We start from the raw sequence: 23,181 nt of genomic DNA, 5'->3' as shown, positions 1-23,181 counted from the left end.
AGTGATCCTGTTTTCCCCAAAATGGGTACAGGTGACTGATTCGAAAAAAAGGTTCACATGTTCCGATAGATACGTAATGATGAATTTATTTGAATTCTCGAGCTTTTCAATGATTGTAACAAAGATCTTTTGCATATTTCGTTGTGCGTTGATGTAGTATGTATTTGAATTTCTTAGCAAAGCGGAACAAGATAGGGACCGGAAATATGATTCGATTTTGTTCTCGTTTGCTCTTAGTTTGCAGCATTTGCCGTTTGATAGTCGGCTTGTTGTGTGTAAAATAATAATTGAGATTTTGAATAAGCTCCTTACTACAAAGAACATACTGGAATATTGGGATTTTCAAATCTCAAAAATGCCTACTTATGAACTGACAGTTCTCCTCCGTACGATGACGAGGGTTCGTAAAATTCATAACCTAACAACAACTTAACTCTAGTGGAAGTCAATGAATTGAATTTGAAATTTACTGAATTTTCTTTCAACAGCCTGAGATTACGTCCACCCTGAAACGTACAGCAGATTCGATATTTTCATCAGGAGGAGTAATCCGGAAGATTGATAGTCTGGGTCTTCTAAAAACACCATACAAGATTAGTTCTCACGGAGCTGTACACCGGGAGGCTAAGTAAGAACAGTCTACTTACCCATATTTTACGTATCGATAAACTTTTTTCCATACCAGTACAGACTACCTTTATACACTCATGTACGTGAAACGAATGTTCAGAACGATCACTTTTAACTCCTCACAGCTATTTTCTGATTTATTTTGATGCATCGCCATCTTCAATTCTCAATTTGGGTGAAGGATTTAGTAGAGATATAGACATAGTGAGGCAGAGGATATACAAACAGATCACTGAAGATCCAAAGCCTTGTACATTAAGCGAAGAAGTAAAGCCACCAGCTTATAGGTGAGATTTTCTATAATTCATGCTTCTTCGTTCTCCAAATATATGTACATGCATCTACCTTCCTTTCGATCTTCTGTACATTTTTAGACTCGAAGTGCAAAAAATGATGGAGATTGCAAAGGCGCAACAAAAAAAGAAGTTCGAGTACAATACCGGCTTGGATTATTATCCCTTCCAAAGGTAAAAACAAATAGTTCAATAACTGAGAATAGCTGTCGTTTGCTGGTCGCTCACTTAGTTACAGCAGCACACCACATCTGTTCCATTCTGTACATATAAGATTGTAGAATATAATCATCAGCCCAAAAAAATAAAGAAAAAAAACAAGGATATCTGGTTCCCTCCGCTAAAAAGACTTCATCTAATTCAGTTAGTTTTAATACTGTGAAAGTTTGTTACTATTTGAGAAAAATAGAAGAATAGAAGAACGAAGACAGGAGTAAGTATCGAACATGCTAATTAACATTTTAGTACTCTTTGCTTATTATTCTTTTTATTTTCCTCATTACTGGATTATTTCATTGAGTTACATCCACAGTATAACCACCGAAAATACTCTTTGTTGTACAAAATACTTACAATTAGTAAATAACCATTTTTCTATATATGTATATGTCATTTTATCATACCGTAATATAATTACAATTTTGTTTTCATGCATTCATGTATTAAGTATTGATCAGGTGCAATAATCGCGTTTCGTATTTTTCCAAAAACTTTTCACAAGCAAAACATTCCGCAACAACTTTTATCATAAATAGACACCCTAATTTCCGGCTACATCAAATTTCTAGAGTCAAATAATTTGTATGACATACCGATCTACGTATGAATAACTATTCATTTCCATTTAATTAACATAGTTTGCACGATTGAATTTGGGGTGGGAGAAGAAATAGAGGAGTGAAACCAATCAATTTTTAAATTATATTACAATTAGACAATTTCAATCAAATAAGCTATAATTCGTTGCTTTTCTTTTCATATACTTAATATTATTATAATACTATAATACTCTGACTCCTGCGTTGACGATGAAACAATAATATGATAACAGTGATAATAGTAATATCATTCATAATTATATTTCTTCTCACCCGTTCTCGCATATTATGACTTTATCGTGTTTTTTCTTATCCTTAAGTATCATCTTTCGATTTGATTTTGTGTACATACATAATCTGCCGTGAAAGCCGGGAGATTATTCGGCATTCAGGTATAATATCGCGCCAATATTCATATTAAAAATTTCTCAATTATTCAAATGCCAACGGTTTTTATAATACAGAGTGCGCAGGATAATCATTGCAAAATAGGTTTTCGTAAACGGAATTTTTTTTTCTTCTTCAGCGTGAATAAGTGAACTATAAAATAATATTACCGGATACAGAGCGAGATAATATATAACGCGTAAATATGAATTGATAGTAGTTGAAAGTAAGTTTACATGTGTCGTGTATTTCCGAAATTAATTCCACTCTGATTTGCTCCCTTATTGCTGCCGTATTGGAGACTTATTACACCAGCTCCCGCCTTGAGTTGTTCCTCGCTGAAGTTTCGCACGTTTTTATCGGCCTCTTTCGGTCCAATACTTGGTTTACCGTAGTTACCAGCCTGAAATAAAATTTTTGCAAATATTGTAATGGTGAAAATAGAACATTGTGAGATTCGTTGAATTCGTGAGATTCACAAATATATGTACCTTGCGGCCCAAGGATTGGAGACAGATTACAACCGAGTTTAGGTTTTGCCTCTCCCAAAGATCGACGGTCTGGAAGGTTTCTTGAGCAGGGACTCCTAAGCTTCTAGCTTTGTCCAAAAATGCGTTTATGTTCTCCATGCACTTGAAGGCAAGCTCTGTCTTGTTGATTTTTTTTACCGAACCCTCCTGAATGCAATTCACCAATCTAAAAAAAATAAATATCACTTCAGACTTCATTTCCAAATATCGCGCGTGCGATTTATATTACCACGTTTTTATCTTACCTGCAAAGAAGCGTGCCGTCTCTAAGGACTTCGTAAAAATTGTCCATATCTCCACTGGTGTTGATTTCTTCCCCGGTGATTGTTTTTATCCATTCCAAACTTTCCTGGGCAAGTTCCTCGCTGTATTTGCTATTTATCTGCAAAACCGAACAAAAATTTATAATTATTGCCTATATTCTAATTCAAAATTATAAGAATACAGAAATCTGTCTCATTTTTTACGTTTCTCGACCGAAAGATAATAATAAGCACGCTGTTTTTTTTTTATCGGTATATCTGTAACACGTAATTATATGGTATGTGCGTTGCGAATAATTATAGATTTTCTGTTTTCGTACAATAATGAAAAAAATTGTTGTCGAACAAATTCTTTTCTAAAACAAAAGATACCACGTTTGCAGCATTCCTCAGAGTATGACTAATCCAGAATGCAGACGCGATGACATCACGTATAACGTATTTAAAGTGTACAGCTATACAGGTATATTTTTTGCTGGTTCGATGACGAAAAATCTGTTGAAAAATTCTTTAAACTCATTTCAAATATTTATCCGTACACCTGTGTAAGATATAATTGTGTAAAGGTACGTGATTCGTTTTGTAATCTTCCTTTGCCCGAAAGCAGCCGATAACACAAATTATTATATTTCGTTGTTTTCATATAAAATTTCTCTTCAAACGATCAAAATGCCTGGATCACTACGTCATAAACTGATACCAACGAGACTCGAATAATCGATCTGATTCCAAACCGCAATTGATAATATTTATGATTCGTGCGTTTTTTTGTTATAGATACAGTTGTCGGTTGGTCGATTAAATTCTTGAATGTCTGTTACGCTGATGTAATGTATATTTAAAATTTTTAGAACAGCAAAACTTATTGAACGAATATTGTGGATGACGTAATTTTTTGTATCTGCTGAAAAAAACTCGCGAATTGAAATTATCAGCCGACAATATTTGATAGCATGCGATTGTGTAATCGATCGGTGATATGATTACGAGACGGTTAAGAATCAAAAATCATATCCGTATCGCCGTTTTTCAGTAGAGCCTAACCGATCGACCTTTTTTCGCTTTATCTTTGACACTGCGAAATATTTAAAAATATCATTCAAATGCTGATGTTTTTTACTTGCAAAAAAATCACTTAATTAAAAATAATCCTCCTAATATCGAATACGGGGATTCCCCTTGAGTCTAAATCTGCATAGAAAGTGAAATTCCTCTATTACGAAGCATGAAATTACTCTTTACTGGGGCATGAAATTGTCCACGCCATATACCATCATAATACCGACATGTATAATACGTGTACCCATAACATCACCTTTGATCTAGATCATCATTACTAGCATTATCATTGTTAATAATAATAACATTATCATTATCGTTATAACGGTAAGGTTTGGTAACGGCTACTGTAAGGAGATGTTATGTTTAGGCTGTAATGCATAATACACTAATTATAATTCCATTATATCATCTACGCCTGCGTCGCTTGTGCATTATACATATGTTATACGATAATTATATCAAACATGCATAGCCTCTATGCTAGTCGCTGAATAGATTAATAAATTCCATCTATAATATAATATATCATCTTTCACGTGCGCCAGGGTGGGTGAACTGAACGTGGGAATTTATAGAACAATGAGATGGCGACGACCAACGTCAATAATCATTTTAAAACGCAGTTAGCTGGTGGAAATAACGCAGCCTATCAAAAAACCGATTAATCGTCAAATTAGCGAGCCAACCTTCGTCGATGGTTATCCGCTGTTCTTGGGATTGCTTTATCATTAGCAAACCGACTTATTGGTAGACTAAAGCGGCGTTCCACGTCTCCGATCGTGTCCCCGACGTAATTAATTTACGACGAATCGCGCCGTCTCAAATGTATGTCGGACCATCGAGTACATCGTAAAATATACATTTATGCTCGTCGATTCAATCGCAAAACTATACGAAAGTTTGAACGCCTGTAGAAGAAACTATCTCGCAGACACCGGACGCCGGACGCTTATACGATTTACGACGCAAAGCCGCAAGATATGAAATCATTATATATACTGCATTGACACAATCAGTAGAAACTGATAATAATTACTACCGAGCAGATCCACCGTAATAATTTATACTTTATTTGCGAATCAACGCTTTCATCATATAATTTTACAACAGGCGCAAGACACGGTTTCATGTTACCGGTATAAGTATACGTATACTTGAAATAATTTCACGGAAGTTGCAGAGAAATGAAAAGAGAAAAACTTCTCCCTATGTAGAAGACAGTGGACAGTTTTATAAATCCATCGGTATAACATGCGAGATGCAGTCAACTTCCACCTCGTTGGATAATATAATTTCATAACTATAGTAGAGATTAGCGGTTAGCATCAATCCCTTATTTTTTTATTTTTTTTTTACATTTTATTTGTACGTTTTTCCCCCAACCACGATAATTCGCATACTTTCTATGGATTCTGTTACTGTTGGATTGTCGCGACAATTGGAGCCATAGAAATGAACATTTCCAGCTGCAACTGCAGCAGCAGCTGATTATTACTATTCTAAATAATTTGCATGCAATGCCGATTTCTGTAATCCTACTATCCGAGTTGAACCTAATTCCTCACAAATGACTGCAGGGGTAAAAACAGAAAAGCAGAAGGAAAAAACAAAGAGAAATATTCAGTTCGTTAAAATTCTTGAAAAATGAAAGACACTCATGTGTACGACCGCTTCGCTTGCTCACCGTTGGATAAAAAAAAAGCAACAAATTTCTCATGAACTATGTCATAGTTATATTTTCGTGTAACGTAAAATTCTTTGAAAATATCTAAATGGCTTTGGGCACTTATAATCTTGCAATCTATACAAAATACACATTCATGTGTGTAATAAAATTTTCAGCCCCTGCACTACATCATATCCTATATTTACATCTATATATCTCTACGTATCTGATCCAAAACTTGAGAAAAAACTAAATTCAAAAAAAGAACTCCATGTATCGCGGTATAGAGTAAACAGAATAACGAAGGGAACGATTCAAGCTACTCAAAAAAATCACGTGACGGATATATGATCAACGGCATTCCGACTTCGATAAATCTTGCGATGAAAAATATGAAGAAAAATCATAAACTCGCATCGCTCGATGAAGAAACTGCGGGTTTCCATCATTTTTTCTAGATGGTTATACGCGGTAATCTTGTACTTATACATGTAAATATGAACGGATGAACATCTCCGCGTTATAATGGCGACAAAGCGCAGGTTCACATTTATGTACTCCACCAAAGTGGGTCAAGATGAGATAAAAACATCCGCCTCTGTGCCGCGTAAATGTGCGTATAATAACGCAAAGTAATTTGCAAGGAAATAATTACCGCAAATTAAACAATCCTCGCGGTCTAAACGGAAAATTCTAAACGCATACCGCAAAAATTAAATGATACAGAAAAATGCAGAAAAATGCACCACGGTGAATTTAATTCGGGCTTAAGACGGACCTTGGATTTGGAGGTCGTCTGGTTTATACGTCTTGCGAACTCTTTTGGAGAAGTCCGTAAAAGGTACAGATGGAACGAGTACGAGATGGAACGTATAACATGCTACATATGTACTGTAGAAAATGAATAAAAGTCCATATACACGGGATAAGATATATATAATACGCATGTAAATAAATTGATTAGATATACTCGACGGTCGATTTATCCCTGAAGTAAAATCGTTGACCCAAATTGTGTCGTGAATCATATAGGGCAGCCGTAATAAATAATATTCCATAGCATCGCGCAACATCGATTATACCAATGTATATATCGGTGGCGTGAATTCGAATGATTTCATCGCTTCGCAGATTTTTTGGGCGTGATATTTTTCACAGACAGCACATCTGCTTGTATACAGCTTATTCGAGATAAAAACTAGCCAGTCCTCCAGCACCTACAGATAATACAATAGAAATTATACATCGTTTGCGATTCTTTTGCAAATGCGGTTGCAATTCATCTCTAGGCGTTTTTTTCTTCTTTTACCTGCATATTTTTCGTCTTTACATGGGCAAATTTGCATTTGTACATTTTTCATTTATACAGAACATTATCGAAAATAAGTCGACGCGTTTTTAAGTGCAGTATAGGTGAACCGAAATGGCGCCTACGCCCGCAGGATATAAAGCAAACCGGAGGCGTCGAAAAGTCGGTCACCCCCGGAAGAAACAGCTCGCCGGCGCCGCGACGCTATAAAGCTAGATGCGTGGTATAAAAGACGCGATATTATTCAGAATGCGAATATCATTGGGGTAATCATCCCTTCGCCTCGTAATTCCTATCTATAAAGAAATTATTTGAGATCTGTCACGGTGCGAAGACCAAGGATCACAGAAACGAATAGTGCGAATATTTAAATCAACGTTAAAAAAAGCAAACCGTGTAGCTATGATGATGAAAATATGAATATGAATGGGGTATACGTTGAATAGAGCTGGTTTTGCGCCATGCCAACTGCCAACGGTCGAAACTTTGCAATGTACACGTATTTCGACTCGCATTCTAAGTGCACGTACGTACGTATACCGCTACCTACATATTTTTATCCTGACGCGTATGAAACTCGAATTTTTTCGGCAGCATAATGTGCGTCTATCGACGTATGAATGTTTGAACGTCTACATATATGAAATAAAAAATTTCATGCAGCGATTTCGACAGTATATTCGCGGATAATTGAAAATACGACTTGTCGCAGAGATGGAACTTAGAGCGCAAAAAAGTTGGATGAAATAACGACGCGTCTCTACGCGAAAACCAGCCACATGAGGTGAATGTCATAGCCTGTACGAGATGCTGAAAGAAAGAAGAAAAAAAAGGATCCGTGTGACTCACGCGTTAAGAACATATGATCTAATGCCTTATACGGTAATCGACTCTGCACAATCCAATAGTGTGCTTCAATATAATGTATGTCGCCTTTGCAAGTACGTACACTTAGCCGAGGGGCATACAGAATAATTTGTTTGAGCAACCGTCGCTACGAAAGTACGAAAACGAGAACCTTAAACTTTCGAAATAGATAAACCATCGAGACAATTATTACGGTATAACAACGAATGAATTCTCCCAAATGATTTCTACGCATAGTGTTCGTTGAAAAGCTGCTGGGAAGACCTCCACCGCATAGATGACGGTGCGGATGTGATACATATACACACTATTAATTATTACCACCCCGCAATTACGTCATGTCTCGACAAACCAACGCATCTACTTACGGTGTATCCGCGTATGCTAAATTGTCGTTCAGGTATAATTAACCTGATCAAATTTTTAGCAGACGAGACCCAGCATGAATGAAATCTAGGAAACCTCATGAATATTCAGCGACGTCGGTGTTAATCGGACAGACTCACCGTGGATTACGATATTATGACTAATTGCAAATCGTTCGGATTTACACTTTCGTGGAGAAAAAAAATCATACCATTTCAGGCTTCGGATCGTACGTTGGTCGGTATCGTTTCTACATCGGAACCGAGTCTGAACATACCTGTACACCTTCCGTTGCAATAATGATAATGGGCATATCGGCATACGGAGATAGAAACGCCCGCACGGAAGACAACGGGAAGTCAGAATTCAGAGTTCGTTTTTCTGTCTAGAATTACTAGCTCCGCCGTGTTTTTTTAAATTCTTTCGTTCATTTATTTTAAAATAATTACTATTAATTACCGTGTACCTACGTCGTATGGCAATTTATGTATTTCTCAATTAACTACGAACGGCGAAAGTTTTGGTCGAGTGGGTTTTGTACCCAATTATTTTCTACCATTCTCGCGAAGCGGGTACGATGTATCGTACGATCACAGAAACAGATAAGGGATTGTATATAATCCCGTTGTCCATCGGATTTCTGCAGGCGTGATCCGTGTCCATTTTTCTCTCCTTTATTTCCACCGTAATCGTACATGGAAAGAAATTAAGGTCATTCGCTCTAAATGGAAAGACGATTTATGACCGCTGCTCGAATAAGCACCCATTCGATCGAGTATTTAACATTTTATATTGGACAGCTGTGCGGCTTACGTTTCCAGGGGGGAAAACGTTTTACACAACCTGATACAGTTTCGCTATCGGTTGGATCGAATCAAACGTGCGATACGGTGCGGTAATTGCTTGTACATAACGTAAAAAGAAACCGATTCGCGTGACGTGACTGTAAAGTGCAGTTATTCGTTCGATCCCTGTACAGAGTAGATCTACGGAGAAGTGGTATTTTACCGAGCGCACCAAAATCACGTCGACCCTGCGTGCGATGAAAAATTTATTACATCATAATTATATATTGATTTCATGAATCGATTCGCGATTTACGCGGCTTGCATGAAATTCCGAAGCAATTATCGACAAATAAACGTCCGAAAGCTGTTCAAAGAAATTCTAATTAACTCGCACTTGTGCAGCTTATTATACCGGCGATGTGTACGCCCATAAATTCCGTATATAATTACGTCATCTGCATAACCGCGGAGCACGGAAGGAAATGGTATTTCTACATACAACTCCTCCTATACGTAAAATTTCAGGAGGAAATATTCTTCGTTTTGGTCAGATAAGATGTCCAACGGTGCTGGCGATAAGTTTTTTCACTAGAGGGATGAGATAATTTACAAAAAACGTCCCCAGACCGCCGTTTCGATACAACCAAATAAATACTATTTTCAATATCATCCACGGCGATGAAGAGTGGAATGAATAGATGACCGAATGAATATTTTAACCGTCTTCCGAGTCAAATAAAGAATTAACTCGTTGAAATTTCATACGTTTATCATTGTCGTTGTCGAGTGCCTCCTCTCTGAGAGGCGAAAAAAGTATTCCATGGTCACCGGGTTTCGTACTTGCACATAAATGGCATGTATGTACGCACAGAATAATCCATCCCTTCTTCGTGTATATCTAGGTCAACCTCTCTCGCAATAATTTATGTCCGACCAAATAATTTGTTTAGAAATTGCAAACGAGAAAAAAGGATGAATTAACAAATGTTCATTGGAAGTTCGTTCGTTGATATTGAATAATTGTACATCGTGAATAATTACTCCGCCAATGAAAATTGTACATTATTGATACGTGTACGGTCGACAATTGTGTACATAATTACATACGTATTTTGAAAACACTTTATAATCCACCCGATAATTCATCATATCGTATTATTGACTCCGTGCAGAACAATTGGCGGACTTTGCTCCACTGTGTAGCGTAGTATTAATATTCATGGTCCGATGAACTCTATCTAATTACTTCAATTGTACAGCGGTTAATATTTCAACTGAACTAAAATTAAATTGAAGGAAAAATTTCTTAATCAATTTGAAGTATAGTTGAGCGGATAATTTGTTGCTCCTTCCAATCTCTGTGAAACTGTATTTCACGTTTCACAGAGTGAATTTCTGCGATCGTCGAAGTCGAGAAATTGGTCCAGGAGATTCTGGACCCCTACGAAGCATCTGTGAAATAACGATTTCTCGGTTGACCTACATATACACTCTAACTACAGCTGTTCTATTTTATTGTATGTACATTCGACACACTCGTGAAATATTCGCGGGAAAATTTTCACTTCGTACGAATCCTCCGCGTCACACCGTACGAGTGATGTTAATATTTCCTGTCGTTATCGTCATCATTGAGAATGCCACGACCCTTTGGACGTAAATCTGATATTGAAATTTCAAAATTTAAAAAAGGAAATATCGTCTTTAATTGTAACTACCTTGCGCTGAGCCTCCGCGGCGAATCCAGACTTGGTAGCTCTGTTGTTAGCCATTTTTTTGTGATTTTTGGATTTGTTTTCGTTGTTTTTTATTTTAAACAAAACTAAACGTTTCACAGAAGAAAGGTTGGACGATCACCGATACAAATGATTTTAGAAAGCTGGTGCTTCAACGGTCGCAACTCTACTGTGCGCCGGCAAAGGTGACAGCTCAGAGGCTTCCACGGCTGCGCTTCCTCCTCTTCGTTCCTCAATGCCGCGGGGCCAACTGCGAAATGATATTGAATTTTAGTACCACGTGATAAGAAATACTCGAACCTTATTCGTCGATGGTGACGTTACTCGAACAACGAACACCAATAAAATTGTACCGGGGCCCAACCGCGCGAGGACGACTATCCAAATATGAATAGGGATCCATTGGTATGAGGTACCGATCGTTCTGGTATTTCAATCCTCACTCAATGTTGAATCAATCGTTACGAAAATCTAACAATTGTAAACGAATTTAATGACCCCGATGAGTTCAATTATTTCGGAAGCCTTTACGACCCGGCGTCTCGTAGACTGGTATTATTTCACAATCTCGAATTATCCAAGCTCTGAATAAGATGACTTTGAAGAAACAACGTGAACTTTGGAAGAGTTATGAATGATTCTTTGTTTCCTTTTCTCGTTGGTAGCTTGGAAATTCGAGAAGGGCGACGACGATCGCTCGTAGTGAATAAATGGAAGGTCTATGATATTGTAAGCTCTCGAATTTCCTTCCGATAATCGTGAGAGATTGACATTCCACTTAGCCAGCGGACAAGGACGGGGTTGTTACGCCGCTGGGTGAGCTCCAGGTATTCGATAAACATAATACAAGTATAAGCTGAATGCATGGCCAGTGAACGTTGTCGGTCTCCGATAACGCGTTTGAGTTACGTGTAGCTGCGTGGAAGAATAACGAAAGAGGGAGGCGGAGACGGAGACGGAGACAGAGGGAAGATCTAGTGTATAAATGGGTCATAGAACCCCCGTTTGGTAACGACCTCAAACTCTAGTCGTACCATTCGAAGCTGTGAGATTCGAGAGTGAAGCAGCCAGCAACGTCATGAAATGGAGTTTGAGTCGGTCGGCTCCTGCAATCTCCGCATCCCGCGCGCACTGCAGTCCATTCCATATAGCTTTTAGAAGGTAAAACTTGTTTTTAAAACGGGTATTCGGTGCCGAGGACGTACCCAGAGACCTGAAATCGAACGGACGACGACGACGACCCCGGGGAAAGGGTGACACGTGTGTCGTCAACAGCCCTCGGAGGGTCCCTTATTACCGAAAGTAAAAAAGGAAAAAAAATCTCGACAAACACTCGAAAAGTATTCGGGTCATTCGTGAATATGTACCGTGAATCTCAATTGATATATACAGAGGGAATAGTAACAATAGATCAAATAAATATGCGACAACAATCATCTGCGGGATGATAATTTGTAATTCTGATCCGAAATTTTGTATTTGCATGATCTTGTTTGAAAATGTCTTTTTGGTTTTTTGTTACTTGTAGTCCAGGGAGCATGAGATAATTATTATGAGTCGGCGGTGAAGTTGAGCGACACGGTGTTCTTCGCGAAGGTCTCAAGGTCGTTCGTACGGCTACACCCTGATGCCAGAAAGACTCGACGACGTACAGCTCGTTTTTCATTCGCTCTTCGTAAATGATCGTTTGTATGGTACTCGCAATCTAAAGTATTGGTGTCGATTGCGTTATACGTGTACAGATACAAAGTACATACCATATAAGTATGCAACAGAAGAACTGCACGCGTTACAGGTATTCGTCCACTCACGGGTTTTTGAAACGTCCGAAAATTTAATTCGCAGTGAAACGAACGATCTTGATGTCGAAAAGATATTAGATTGTACAAATCGTTCTCAAATTTTCCTGTAATTTTCGTCGAATAATGAAGATATTGTAATTCACTATCGAGCTATGGAATCGCGTGATATGGGAACGCCGACGTGAAAATTGCTGGCACGTCGCGTTCTTAATTCTTATAAGCCTCTGCTATCCCTTGCATATCTGTACATAAAATCGCAGATACTGCAGAATTATATTATGAGTAGGTGTTCCAAGATTTCACGCTTGCGTGTCTTCTGAAATTTCCTATTCCCGTCATCGAATTTCGAAAGAATCTCATGTGAAATTTATACGTAGTTTATATTTGAATGAAATATCTTGGATAGTGTTTTATAAATTCACTTTGATTCTGCGACAACGTTTAATATAAGAGCCCTTTTTTGTTCTCTCTACAGTTGTACCAAGATCCGTGAGTGATTGTCATAACAATCCGGAATTTCGATCATCACACGCATCTAACGAATATACGTAGGTATACGTGAATATTTGAGATCCACTCAGATTTTGTAGATAGAATAAAGGCTCGAAATACAATCTATCTCACAATCAGTCGGAACGAAGTCGTAGTCACGTGAGCTTCTCACTATGGCTACGAGAGCTGATTGTTAATGCCGAAGCTGCACATCCTGTAGACATACTCGGTGTTCCGGAATAACGAGTATAATATCCTATGATATCCAATAACTTGATGTACGAATCTCTGGTGCTGGGAGGAAACAAAATCGCCAGAATAAACGAAAAACAACGAATTATTGCCCGAAATGTATAATTCCTTGCAGCAGCTTGAAGGTCTGTTGACCTTCAAAATCCATCTGGTACACTGAAAAGATGACATGCATCAGGCGTCAAAAAATTCCCCCTAATAATATACATATGTGGTATTTAAAAAAATAAGAAATCCCGTGGAAACCGGAAGAGATGGAAGCGCATCTGTTAAGATACCGTGTGATGAGCAACCGAAATGTGCTTCGTATCGGTGATGGTAAAATAGTAGTGCGTAGTAATTTGCACAAAGAAATTATAGAGCCACGTGCCAGATTATCCAGGCAAAAGTTTCGTACAGTTAAATACATACGTGCATCTACTATAGGGTGCACACGGGTTAAACTAACATTGTGAGGGCGAAGAGCAGATGTTTTTCTTGTGGTAGGCGGTAGTTATAAAGTTCAGTTTATAAGGCTTCTGTTTGCCGTTTGTATAGCAAGCTGCGAAAACCTGGAATCCGTTTACGGCAGATGCGTATTAAAATAAATAAGTAAATTCCCAAACGGCCAACTGACAAAACGTACTGTATATTATTGTTATTTTATTTTCCGTTTAAATCGGCGATTGAGATTGCGAAGGGTTGATTTTTTACAATGTACGAAAAAATTTGTAACTTTTGATATACCGTGATGGTAATAAGGATATTTTTGATTATAGTATTTAGCTGAATTTTAGTCCGAAATATAATTGAAATGAGATTTAGCGATGTAAGTTGATCACTTGAGTTTTTATTTGTGTTGCTAGAAGAAAAAAAAATGTAATTCTGTCCAGCGAGAGCACGTAATCTGAGTTCTCTGAGTTGCCGGTGGCATTGACATTGGTATTGTTACGATTAAGTATCCGCAGATTCAGTTCAACCACTTAGTTTCAATAAAACCGTTTGGAGATTTTTATGAAGTTTTCAACCGAATTTTATGGTGTGTAATTGAAAGCTGCAGGGTTGTAGTTGTAGTTTTACAAATAAATCGACCGTGCAAATTGCACATAAATCTTTGCATTCAGAACGATACGTATGAATGTTTTATGCTGATAAATAGAAGCGATTCGGTTCGTTATCATGACTTCCGGTTTCCGATCATACAATTCTACCACAAACTCTCTGCTCAGAGCACAGTAAAGCGGTACTGTAATACCCCATCGGTTGCCACAAACTGCCTTATAGATAATCAAGAATAAAAAAATAGCAATGACGTTCAATTCGGTGAATATTTATTTGACACGGGTGATGCAAGTAGTGTGCTGCAAATAAGCATTCAGAAATCGAAAATTCACACCATGATTTTAATTGCTTTCAATCTTTGTATGGTAGAATCTCTGGGCATATTATGAGAGGATTTTTTTCTTTTTTATTCCATGAACTAATATTGTTTCTTTGCCTGATATATCAATGTTGCCTGATATATTTTCAACATTATGCTTCACATTTCCATTTGAGTGTGTAAATCTTTCTACACTAAAATCGTCCAATGTAACTAGCGGCGTTGAAGCGATCGAGAAAAATCTATGGAAGCTGAGATATTCATCTCTGGCACTATTCAAAAATAACAAAACGTATTTTGATAATGTTTGAATCAACGTAATCGGTAAAAAAACCATTGTTGTTGACCGGAGATTTGTACAAATCTGAAAATCATCTTGACTGACTTGTGTGTCGGGTTGATTTTCATATTCAAAATTCGTCTGCGCACCGCGCCCTCTCCTACGATAGCAGCGCTAATTTTTAGCGCATTTGCGGTGCGCATCGTCTTCAGTAACCGAAATGGCGATTTCCGCCAGTTAACACTTCCTTTTACTTCTGTAGACCCTTTTCCGGTCGACTATCAAAATGACTGGCTTCAGTGAAAAGGTTTGTACGGATAAATTACCAGTTTTAAGTGACCAGTAATGCCTAACTATACCAAAAAGTGCGTCGACAGAATGTATAAATCCTTAATCAACCCTTTAAATCACACTGATCGTTTCTGAACCTTGCGTTATTATCCACAAAAGTATGCTTGGTTAGTGTTTGGTTGTGGGTCACACGTGCTGCAACATCGCAGCGGATTCAGTTTCTGAGTCTGATTTAAGAGCTATCTATTTTTTACATTTTGTATTAATACCTAGATTTTTTTATTTTCAATTTACCGATTTCAAATACCATTTACTGTATGTGAAAAAAATTATTTCCCAACCACCGAAGTGACAATGACACGTTGCACGTATGTGTGTTCGTTTATTGTTGGCATATACGTGAAATATAACTGCGCTAATCTTACTGCGAAACTTCACTGATGCTTAGTAATTATTTTAGGAATTAGGATTACAGTTTTGTAATGCAAATGTTATTTCTTATAGCCAATTCTGATCGATGGCCGTGGCCATCTTCTTGGCCGATTGGCCGCTATCATTGCCAAAACAATTCTGCAAGGCAACAAAGTCATCGTCGTTAGGAGTGAACAACTCAATATATCCGGAAACTTCTTCAGGTAATATATTTTTGATTGATTCAAGGCAAATAATCATCCTTATATGACTCCAGAACTTTTCTCAGACACAATTCAAAGTGATTATCAATATTCTTACCTACATTATTTGATGTGATATGAAACTACAATACAATATGATTCTTTTTCTAGTGATGATAATCTTTTGTCAAAAGCCATTGAGATCGCATTTAATGATATTAATTGACTTTCAGGAACAAGTTGAAGTTTATGTCCTTCCTGCGTAAGAGGTGTAACGTTAACCCAGCACGTGGACCCTTTCACTTCCGTGCCCCCAGCAAAATCCTCTGGAAGACTGTGCGTGGTATGTTATTTTATCTTGGTAGATTGATTTTACCTTTTGGTTTATTACATCAGTTAATCTTCTCAATGATTATCAAATTACTTACCTACATTATTTGAAAATGTTGTGAAACTAACTACATCTGTATGAGATTTTTCGTCAATACTGAAGAGCATGAATCTTAGATCGATCATAGATCATAAGAAAAGACTTTTATTGGATGCTTAAAGGTATGGTACCACACAAGACACAGAGAGGCAAGGATGCTCTCAGGAGACTGAAGGTCTATGAGGGATGCCCACCACCCTATGACCGCAGAAAACGCGTTGTCGTACCTGGAGCCATGAGAGTAATGTGCCTCAAGCCCGGCAGAAAGGTAAAAATTTCTTTCAATTTTCGTTCCTTCCTTCTATCTTTTGAAAAGTATATAATGATGGTATGTAATTTGCGTCTGAAAATGAATAACAAATTCACATTAGTTGACAATTTTTTCTGAATTTCTTACCAACCAATTAGAGTTATCCGCTCTGTAATAAAACCGCTCCATAACTAAACCGTTTTTCCAGTACTGCCATGTCGGTCGTCTATCCCATGAAGTCGGATGGAAGTACCAGGCAGTTGTACGTACCCTTGAGAACAAGAGACGCGTCAAGTCGATTGTCGAAGTGCAGAAGAGGGATAAACTCAAAGTAAGCAATAACTAGTTAATTTTTTCATACAATTGAAAATGTCAGCTTCTATGATGGTAATGGTAATTTGCGACTGAATGGTAAACAAATTTATCGCTAGTGTTGACAATTTGAGCTGAGAATACGACTTACTTTTTGCCCTTATTCGATGTGATTTGCGAACGGTTCTTATCAAGTTTTCTATAATTCTTAATACAGAAACTTACGAAACTGGCTGGGGAAGCTGTCGTCAAAAACACAGCGCCGTACACGAAGATCATCAACAGCTTTGGATACAACTAACTTGTGTATTATATAAAGACGAAATAAAGATTCGCCCAAAACTAACAGCTCACTAAACTCATACATTTTTATCTATTTCAGAGATTCCGACCAAATATTTCACTTCCGAGTCTAGAGTAAATGAAAGTAGGGGCAAGGGAAATGAACAAACAAGGTCTTTCCAAAAATACGTTTATTCAATTCATAACCTGAGCACGCTAACTTTCACCTGTCTTTAATGTGTAAACCACAGTGCCTCCTTTGTCCGTGTCCTCGTCATCGTGCACCTCGTCCTCCTCACCTTCCACATCAGAATTTGATGAGCTTGATTCTTGTGCACGATAACCTCCACCAAAACAGGGAATGTCATTACCAATCTTAGGACCATGCAACTGTTCACTGAGTCTTGTGAATGCTTCTTTGATTTGAATCTCCTAAAAAGTATCAAAAGAAACAACCGTTTAGGGAACTGGAAATTAGGTAAGACATTATAAGTATTCTAACATGTGATCGACCTCAAGCTTTTGTGCCTGTTCCTTCTGGAGTTTCAAAGAATCCTGTAAGTTGAGAAGTCTGGTCGTTCCATGTATCGAAGGAGGTGGAGTAGCAGCAGTAACTTCCCAGTGTTTGTCCCTCTTCCGTTTTATTTCTTTATCGGGATCATGAACGTCGGTTTTTGTTGTTTTATAGGGCTTGAAACTCTTACGCCCTGACTCTACTCCTATCTTTGGGCCCTCAACCTTGCCCATGATATATTCGATGTGTACTTCCCCAGAAAATCCCTTGAAGTCTTCAATGTCCTCAAGATCTTCAGGCCTGATCAAACTTTCTTCTGGTGGTAAGTACACAATCTTTTTCTTGTGAACCCCACTACCAGTTGGCTAGAATTCAATGGAAGTAAAGAAAAGTCTACTTTTAAAGCATGAGCACATAGACTATAAATTTCAACAGAACCTGTGCAAGTATTTTCAGGGGATCCTCTTCTTCATCATCACTATCTAACTGGACGACTTTATCTTCCATTTTTGGTTTCTCTACGTATTTGCCTACCCATTCAATCTCTGTCATTGCTGCTTTTCCCTCTGAAGCAATATTAAGCCTCGAGACAAGGTTAGCAACTTTTTCGAGCTCATTTTTCGTTCGTATTTCTTGTTCTACTTTATCTCGGAAACTCGTGATCTTTGCGCCCTTGTCAGGTAGCTTTGAAATGAATCTTCTACAATCAAACACAGCAATGATTTTTTTTTTCTTAGATAATGCGAGTATTCTTTGTTCGCATAACCTACTTGTTTTTTAGTAGCTTGTTTTGACGCTCTAGTATTTCTTGAAGCTCAAACACCTTTTTCGACGATAGATCTTCTATGTAACCTTGACTCTCTCGCCTCGAGGGCTCCAGAATATCGCCCGGTATTTTTTTAATCATGGTATTATGGTACATGATTAAAAATCAAGGTTCAGGTACGAACTCATGTTAGGACTTTTGTACATACAACTGTCAAACGTCAGAAACGTTAGATACGGCGTCTGCTCGAACCAACCACGTGGTGATATCAGCAAATCAAAGCTACTCTGAAAGGGCGAGGGAAAATTTTGAACAATTTCCCAATGGACCCAAGCCCCAGCCCCAGCCAGTTGCCCAGTGAGATAGAGCTAAGAGAAAATAGCCAATACATTATGTTATCTCGATTTCATGACACTCCGCGTACCATTGATATTAGAAATCATAGAACCACACGGATTTGTTACATAAGCTGATTCCCACGCAAGTCCACAAGGGGTAATTTACCTACGAACAATTCATCGTCGTCAGTCGGTCCGTGGATATCGGTCGGCAAATCCGCATAGGGTAATTTACTTACGATTTTGATCTCAGAAATCCGAATCTGGAAGAAAAATTGACCCATCTCTAAAATTGACCGAGTTATCGCCACATTTCAGCTTTTTGGGGTCGAAAATGAAAAATTGATTTTTTAGTCTATCTCAATGTAATTTGAGCTCAGGAATCCGAATCTGGAAGAAAAAATAATCTATCTTAAAAAATGACCGAGTTATCTCCATTTTTCCGCATTTTTTGGCACAAATTTGAGGATATCTCGGAGGGAAAAAATCGTGGCTCAATTTGGACAACGGATTCGTATTCCTGAGGTCAAAATACATAAGAAAAGTGCCATACGATCAATTTTTAAAAATAAAAATTTTTGGCCAAAATTTGAGATTTTTCCAAGGGGTACCCCTTACGATTTTTTCAAATTTTGGCCAAAAATTTTTATTTTTAAAAATTGATCGTATGGCACTTTTCTTATGTATTTTGACCTCAGGAACACGAATCCGTTGTCCAAATTGAGCTACGATTTTTTTCCTTCGAGATATCCTCAAATTTATGCCAAAAATCGCGAAAAAATGAGGATAACTCGGTCATTTTTGCAGATCGATCAATTTTTCTCTCGAATTCAGATTCCTGAGCTCAAATTACATCAAGATAGACTAAAAAATCAATTTTTAATTTTTGACCCCAAAAAGCTGAAAATTGGCGATAACTCGGTCACTTTTAGAGATAGATCAATTTTTCTTTCAGATTCGAATTCCTGAGGTCAAAATACGTAAGAAAAGCATATGAAACCCAATTCAAACAATGATTCAATTTTCGCTTAAAAATCGAATTTTTTTTTGATTCTTCAAGAGTAATCTCACGTATAATCAGCTCAGGAATCCAAATCTAAGAGCCAAAATCATGTATTCATGCAATCGATCGAGTAAATCATTAATTATTCGCTGTTGGGAGCAGAAAAATTATAAGACATATCGAGTGGTTTTAGTCGTAGACCCACTTTGCTTCATCGCATTTATGTATGGAGCGAAATATTCGAATTTCTCGATTTACCAGCAAACCCGAGCTTGTTAGCTGGACTCAGATAGCCACGGGCGCGCGGTTTGTTTTGAGGCGTCACCTTCAGGGCTGAGCAGAGGTGACGTCTCACAACAAACCGCTCGGGATATTATCCGTTTTAGCCGGGATATTATCCGTTTGCGAGGATAAGTACGGTGTATCGACCAATAGGAGTTCACGGCGAACCCTCGTTTCGGTCTAAATATCATAATGTTCGGCAAAGTTCTGGAGCCGCAACTTCGTCGATGGTAATCAACGTCCGCCCCACTCGGTCTCGCTGACAGTGTCGATAGGCAATTTCGAAATAAGAATCTCTACGAGAAAATCGTAAGGGGTACCCCTTGGAAAAATCTCAAATTTAGGCAAAAAATTTTTATTTTTAAAAATTGATCGTATTGCACTTTTCTTATGTATTTTGACCTCAGGAACACGAATCCGTTGTCCAAATTGCAATAGCATGGAAAACCCAAGAAAATAAAATGTTGATTTTCGACCCAAAAATCGATAAAATGCGCGGGTTCAAATCCCTTTGGGGATTTTTGGGCCAATTTTTTTTTTTTCTTGCGAATTGATCGTATGACACTCTTCTCATGTATTTTGACCTCAGGAATCCGATTCCGAAAGAAAAATTGATCTATCTCTGAAATTGACCGAGTGATCGCCAATTTTCAGCTCTTCGGGATCAAGAATAAAAAAGTCATTTTATCATCTATTTTAATGTAATTCGTACCCAGGAATTTGAATAAGAATTGATCGTATGGCACTTCTCTAATGTATTTTGACCTCAGGAACACGAATCCGTTGTCCAAATTGAGCTACGATTTTTTCCCTCTGCTCTGTGGTTCAGAATCAGAGTCAGCGAGTGTACATAAAAAAAAAAAAAAAAAAAAAATCAAAAAATCAAAAAATTTTTTTTTCTCGTACATTGCATTATTACACATCATTAGAGGGGGTGAGCGACATTCGTTCATTTTCGGGCTTACGATAGTCAACGCAATGTTTTGGTCATAGAATTACTAATATTCAATCGAAATTTTAATATATTGTTCATCAGACGAAAAATTGAGATATTCCGATTGGTTTTAGTCGTAGACCCACTTTGTTTCGTCGCAATCCATGCATGGGTCGAAATATTCGAATTTCTCAATTCACCAGCAAACCCGAGCTTAGCTGGAGTCAGCGCAGCCAGCAGCGTAGCGCTTTGTTGTGGTCGTCACCTTCAGGGCCGAGCAGAGGTGACGCCCCACAACAAACCCCCTTGCCCGTGGCTACCTGACTCCAGCAAAGCTCGGGCTCCCTCGTCGACCGAGAAATTCGAATATTTCGACTCATGCATGGATTGCGACGAATCAAAGTGGGTCTCCAAAATCGCAAACATTCCAAGTGGTACCCTTTTGGATTTTTTCGATTTTTGGGTCAAAAATGAAATATTTCATCTGAAAATCCCCCACCTCGTGACCCCGATCGTGTGGATTGTTTCGGCGATGACACTCCTTGTAGCGAGGAAACTTTATTTTCACTTAATCCTCCGTCAAGAAAACGGAGGAATAAAAATTCTGACTCGGCTTCGCTACGACGAATACCTATCCCTTGAGGAATGCGACCTCTGTCCAATATCAATATTCGAATGTCAATTTATTCGGTGTTCTTGTTCCAGTATACATATAGGGTGATTATAACTTTAGTTCTCGGCACGGTGCAGTAAGATATATCGCGGTATGCTCGGGTGTGCGTCAAGTTGCACGCTGCTGGCTGATTAAACATTTCAGTTGCTCGCCGGGCGAAGCTGATAGCACGGATATACCTATAATTCGTACGTACGTACACGCATAGGCATACGTATTCATGATAGGCGGTTTACTTCGCGTGTGGATATGAATTAACTTTGAATTTTACAACTTCTGTTAGCTTCACCACCGTGCATGGCGGGTACAGGGACATTTCAGTCGCTCCGTTCAGACGTGAAAAAGTCCCCCGAGATACCGGAACTGGCAAAATCGAAAGAATCCGACGATAGAAATATGTAGATACATACATGCAAACGCTGAACAGAATATCGAAAAAAACCGAGCACCCGATGGATTTGCTTTCGTTCATTTGTTCACTTATTCATCCACGTATATCTTTGTTTGTTTATTTGTTATAATTTTTTTATCATCAATCACGGACGTGACAGTTTGGTGGTTAATTGTTCAGTCTATACGTCGTCGAAATTCTAATTATAACTGCGTAACTGTATAATCTAAACATTGCATGTACGACGGTGTGAATTTGATATCTGTCGTATGCCTGTGAAGAATGATAAAAGGAACGGATAATGTTACAACGTTGTTATCGCCGAATCACCGTCACTCGCTTTTTAGCGGTGGTGAAATAAGAGGAAAATTTGGTAAAAGTGTTGGAATGTTGGGAGCGGAAGATATCAAGTGCAGAATTGAAAATGAAAGAAGAATCGCTAAATTCAACGGACACCTCGAAGGTAACTGTTGGTAAGTGAATAAGTATGAAATATTCCCCTACGTTTCGTTTCATTTTCCGAAATATTTTCACGGGAATGTTCTTAAGTTGAAAGTTCTTTTGTTAAGCTTTGGCTTTTTAGTTTCCGTTCGCACGAGTGCAAATCTTATTTCCATTAAAGTATGGCGACGAAAACGAAAGTGTTTCCCCAGACGATTTCGATGAATTCAGACACAATATGCTTTGTGTGAACAATAATCATTTTCGTCGTAACCGTTTCTACCCCGTTACGTCGACTCGGGATTTCCAAAACTTACCTATACATATATTCTGCAGTTTTTGAATAAACCCGCTTGACGTCAATCGACACCTCTAGCTGCTTCGTTCGGCTTCTTCAGCGCGAGCGAATTTGCAAGACTCCAAGTGCGATTCTCTTTCACTTCGATTCATCCGATTTACGTGTTCATCTTCAACAAGTGCGGGACGTTGCGGTTGCCTAGATTCGTATTTTCGAGTAGTTTACGCCATTCTACCGAATAGATGGATATTTTCATTTCAATTCACCTGTGCGACATTTGTCCAACTGTTTCCTGCAGGTGGATCAGTGCCAATTACAACGTACGCACAGATTCATGTAAGCCTCGACCTTTGCATTCGTCTGATTTGTGGTGCATGATACATGCGAAAATTGACGCGCCTTTCTAAAACAAATAAATTAATTGAACAATCTCATAACATTGCATGTCAAAGATATCGGTA

General features: G+C 38.2%; 4 protein-coding genes across 4 annotated transcripts; 2 read left to right on the top strand and 2 right to left on the bottom strand.

Annotated features, from left to right (window-relative positions):
* The first annotated feature begins 223 nt into the window (after positions 1-223).
* On the top strand, positions 224-1,247 carry LOC105683137 (probable 28S ribosomal protein S6, mitochondrial). Its single transcript, XM_012395508.3, has 4 exons — positions 224-400; positions 489-628; positions 756-917; positions 1,005-1,247. Exons 1-4 carry the CDS (start codon positions 356-358, stop codon positions 1,099-1,101), a joined length of 444 nt encoding a protein of 147 aa, XP_012250931.2. The 5' UTR covers positions 224-355; the 3' UTR covers positions 1,102-1,247.
* Positions 1,248-1,393: 146 nt separating this feature from the next.
* Positions 1,394-10,919, bottom strand: LOC105683176 (myophilin). The gene is made up of 4 exons (XM_012395610.3): positions 10,698-10,919; positions 2,904-3,040; positions 2,620-2,824; positions 1,394-2,531 (listed from the first exon to the last, which is right to left on the bottom strand). The coding sequence occupies exons 1-4, from the start codon at positions 10,749-10,751 to the stop codon at positions 2,361-2,363; spliced, it is 567 nt and encodes a 188-aa protein (XP_012251033.1). The 5' UTR covers positions 10,752-10,919; the 3' UTR covers positions 1,394-2,360.
* A 4,131-nt stretch (positions 10,920-15,050) lies between these two features.
* Positions 15,051-17,144, top strand: LOC105683133 (60S ribosomal protein L13a). Its single transcript, XM_012395505.4, has 6 exons — positions 15,051-15,208; positions 15,697-15,827; positions 16,040-16,149; positions 16,359-16,504; positions 16,695-16,817; positions 17,016-17,144. The coding sequence occupies exons 1-6, from the start codon at positions 15,188-15,190 to the stop codon at positions 17,097-17,099; spliced, it is 615 nt and encodes a 204-aa protein (XP_012250928.1). The 5' UTR covers positions 15,051-15,187; the 3' UTR covers positions 17,100-17,144.
* Positions 17,145-17,256: 112 nt separating this feature from the next.
* On the bottom strand, positions 17,257-18,535 carry LOC105683134. The gene is made up of 4 exons (XM_020850757.2): positions 18,365-18,535; positions 18,033-18,294; positions 17,594-17,959; positions 17,257-17,512 (listed from the first exon to the last, which is right to left on the bottom strand). The coding sequence occupies exons 1-4, from the start codon at positions 18,514-18,516 to the stop codon at positions 17,297-17,299; spliced, it is 996 nt and encodes a 331-aa protein (XP_020706416.2). The 5' UTR covers positions 18,517-18,535; the 3' UTR covers positions 17,257-17,296.
* Positions 18,536-23,181: the final 4,646 nt, after the last annotated feature.

This window comes from Athalia rosae, chromosome 6, assembly GCF_917208135.1.
Source record: "Athalia rosae chromosome 6, iyAthRosa1.1, whole genome shotgun sequence".
NCBI classification, from domain to species: domain Eukaryota; kingdom Metazoa; phylum Arthropoda; class Insecta; order Hymenoptera; family Athaliidae; genus Athalia; species Athalia rosae.
Note: the sequence above shows the minus strand (reverse complement) of the source record. Positions and strands in the feature narration are given on the sequence as shown.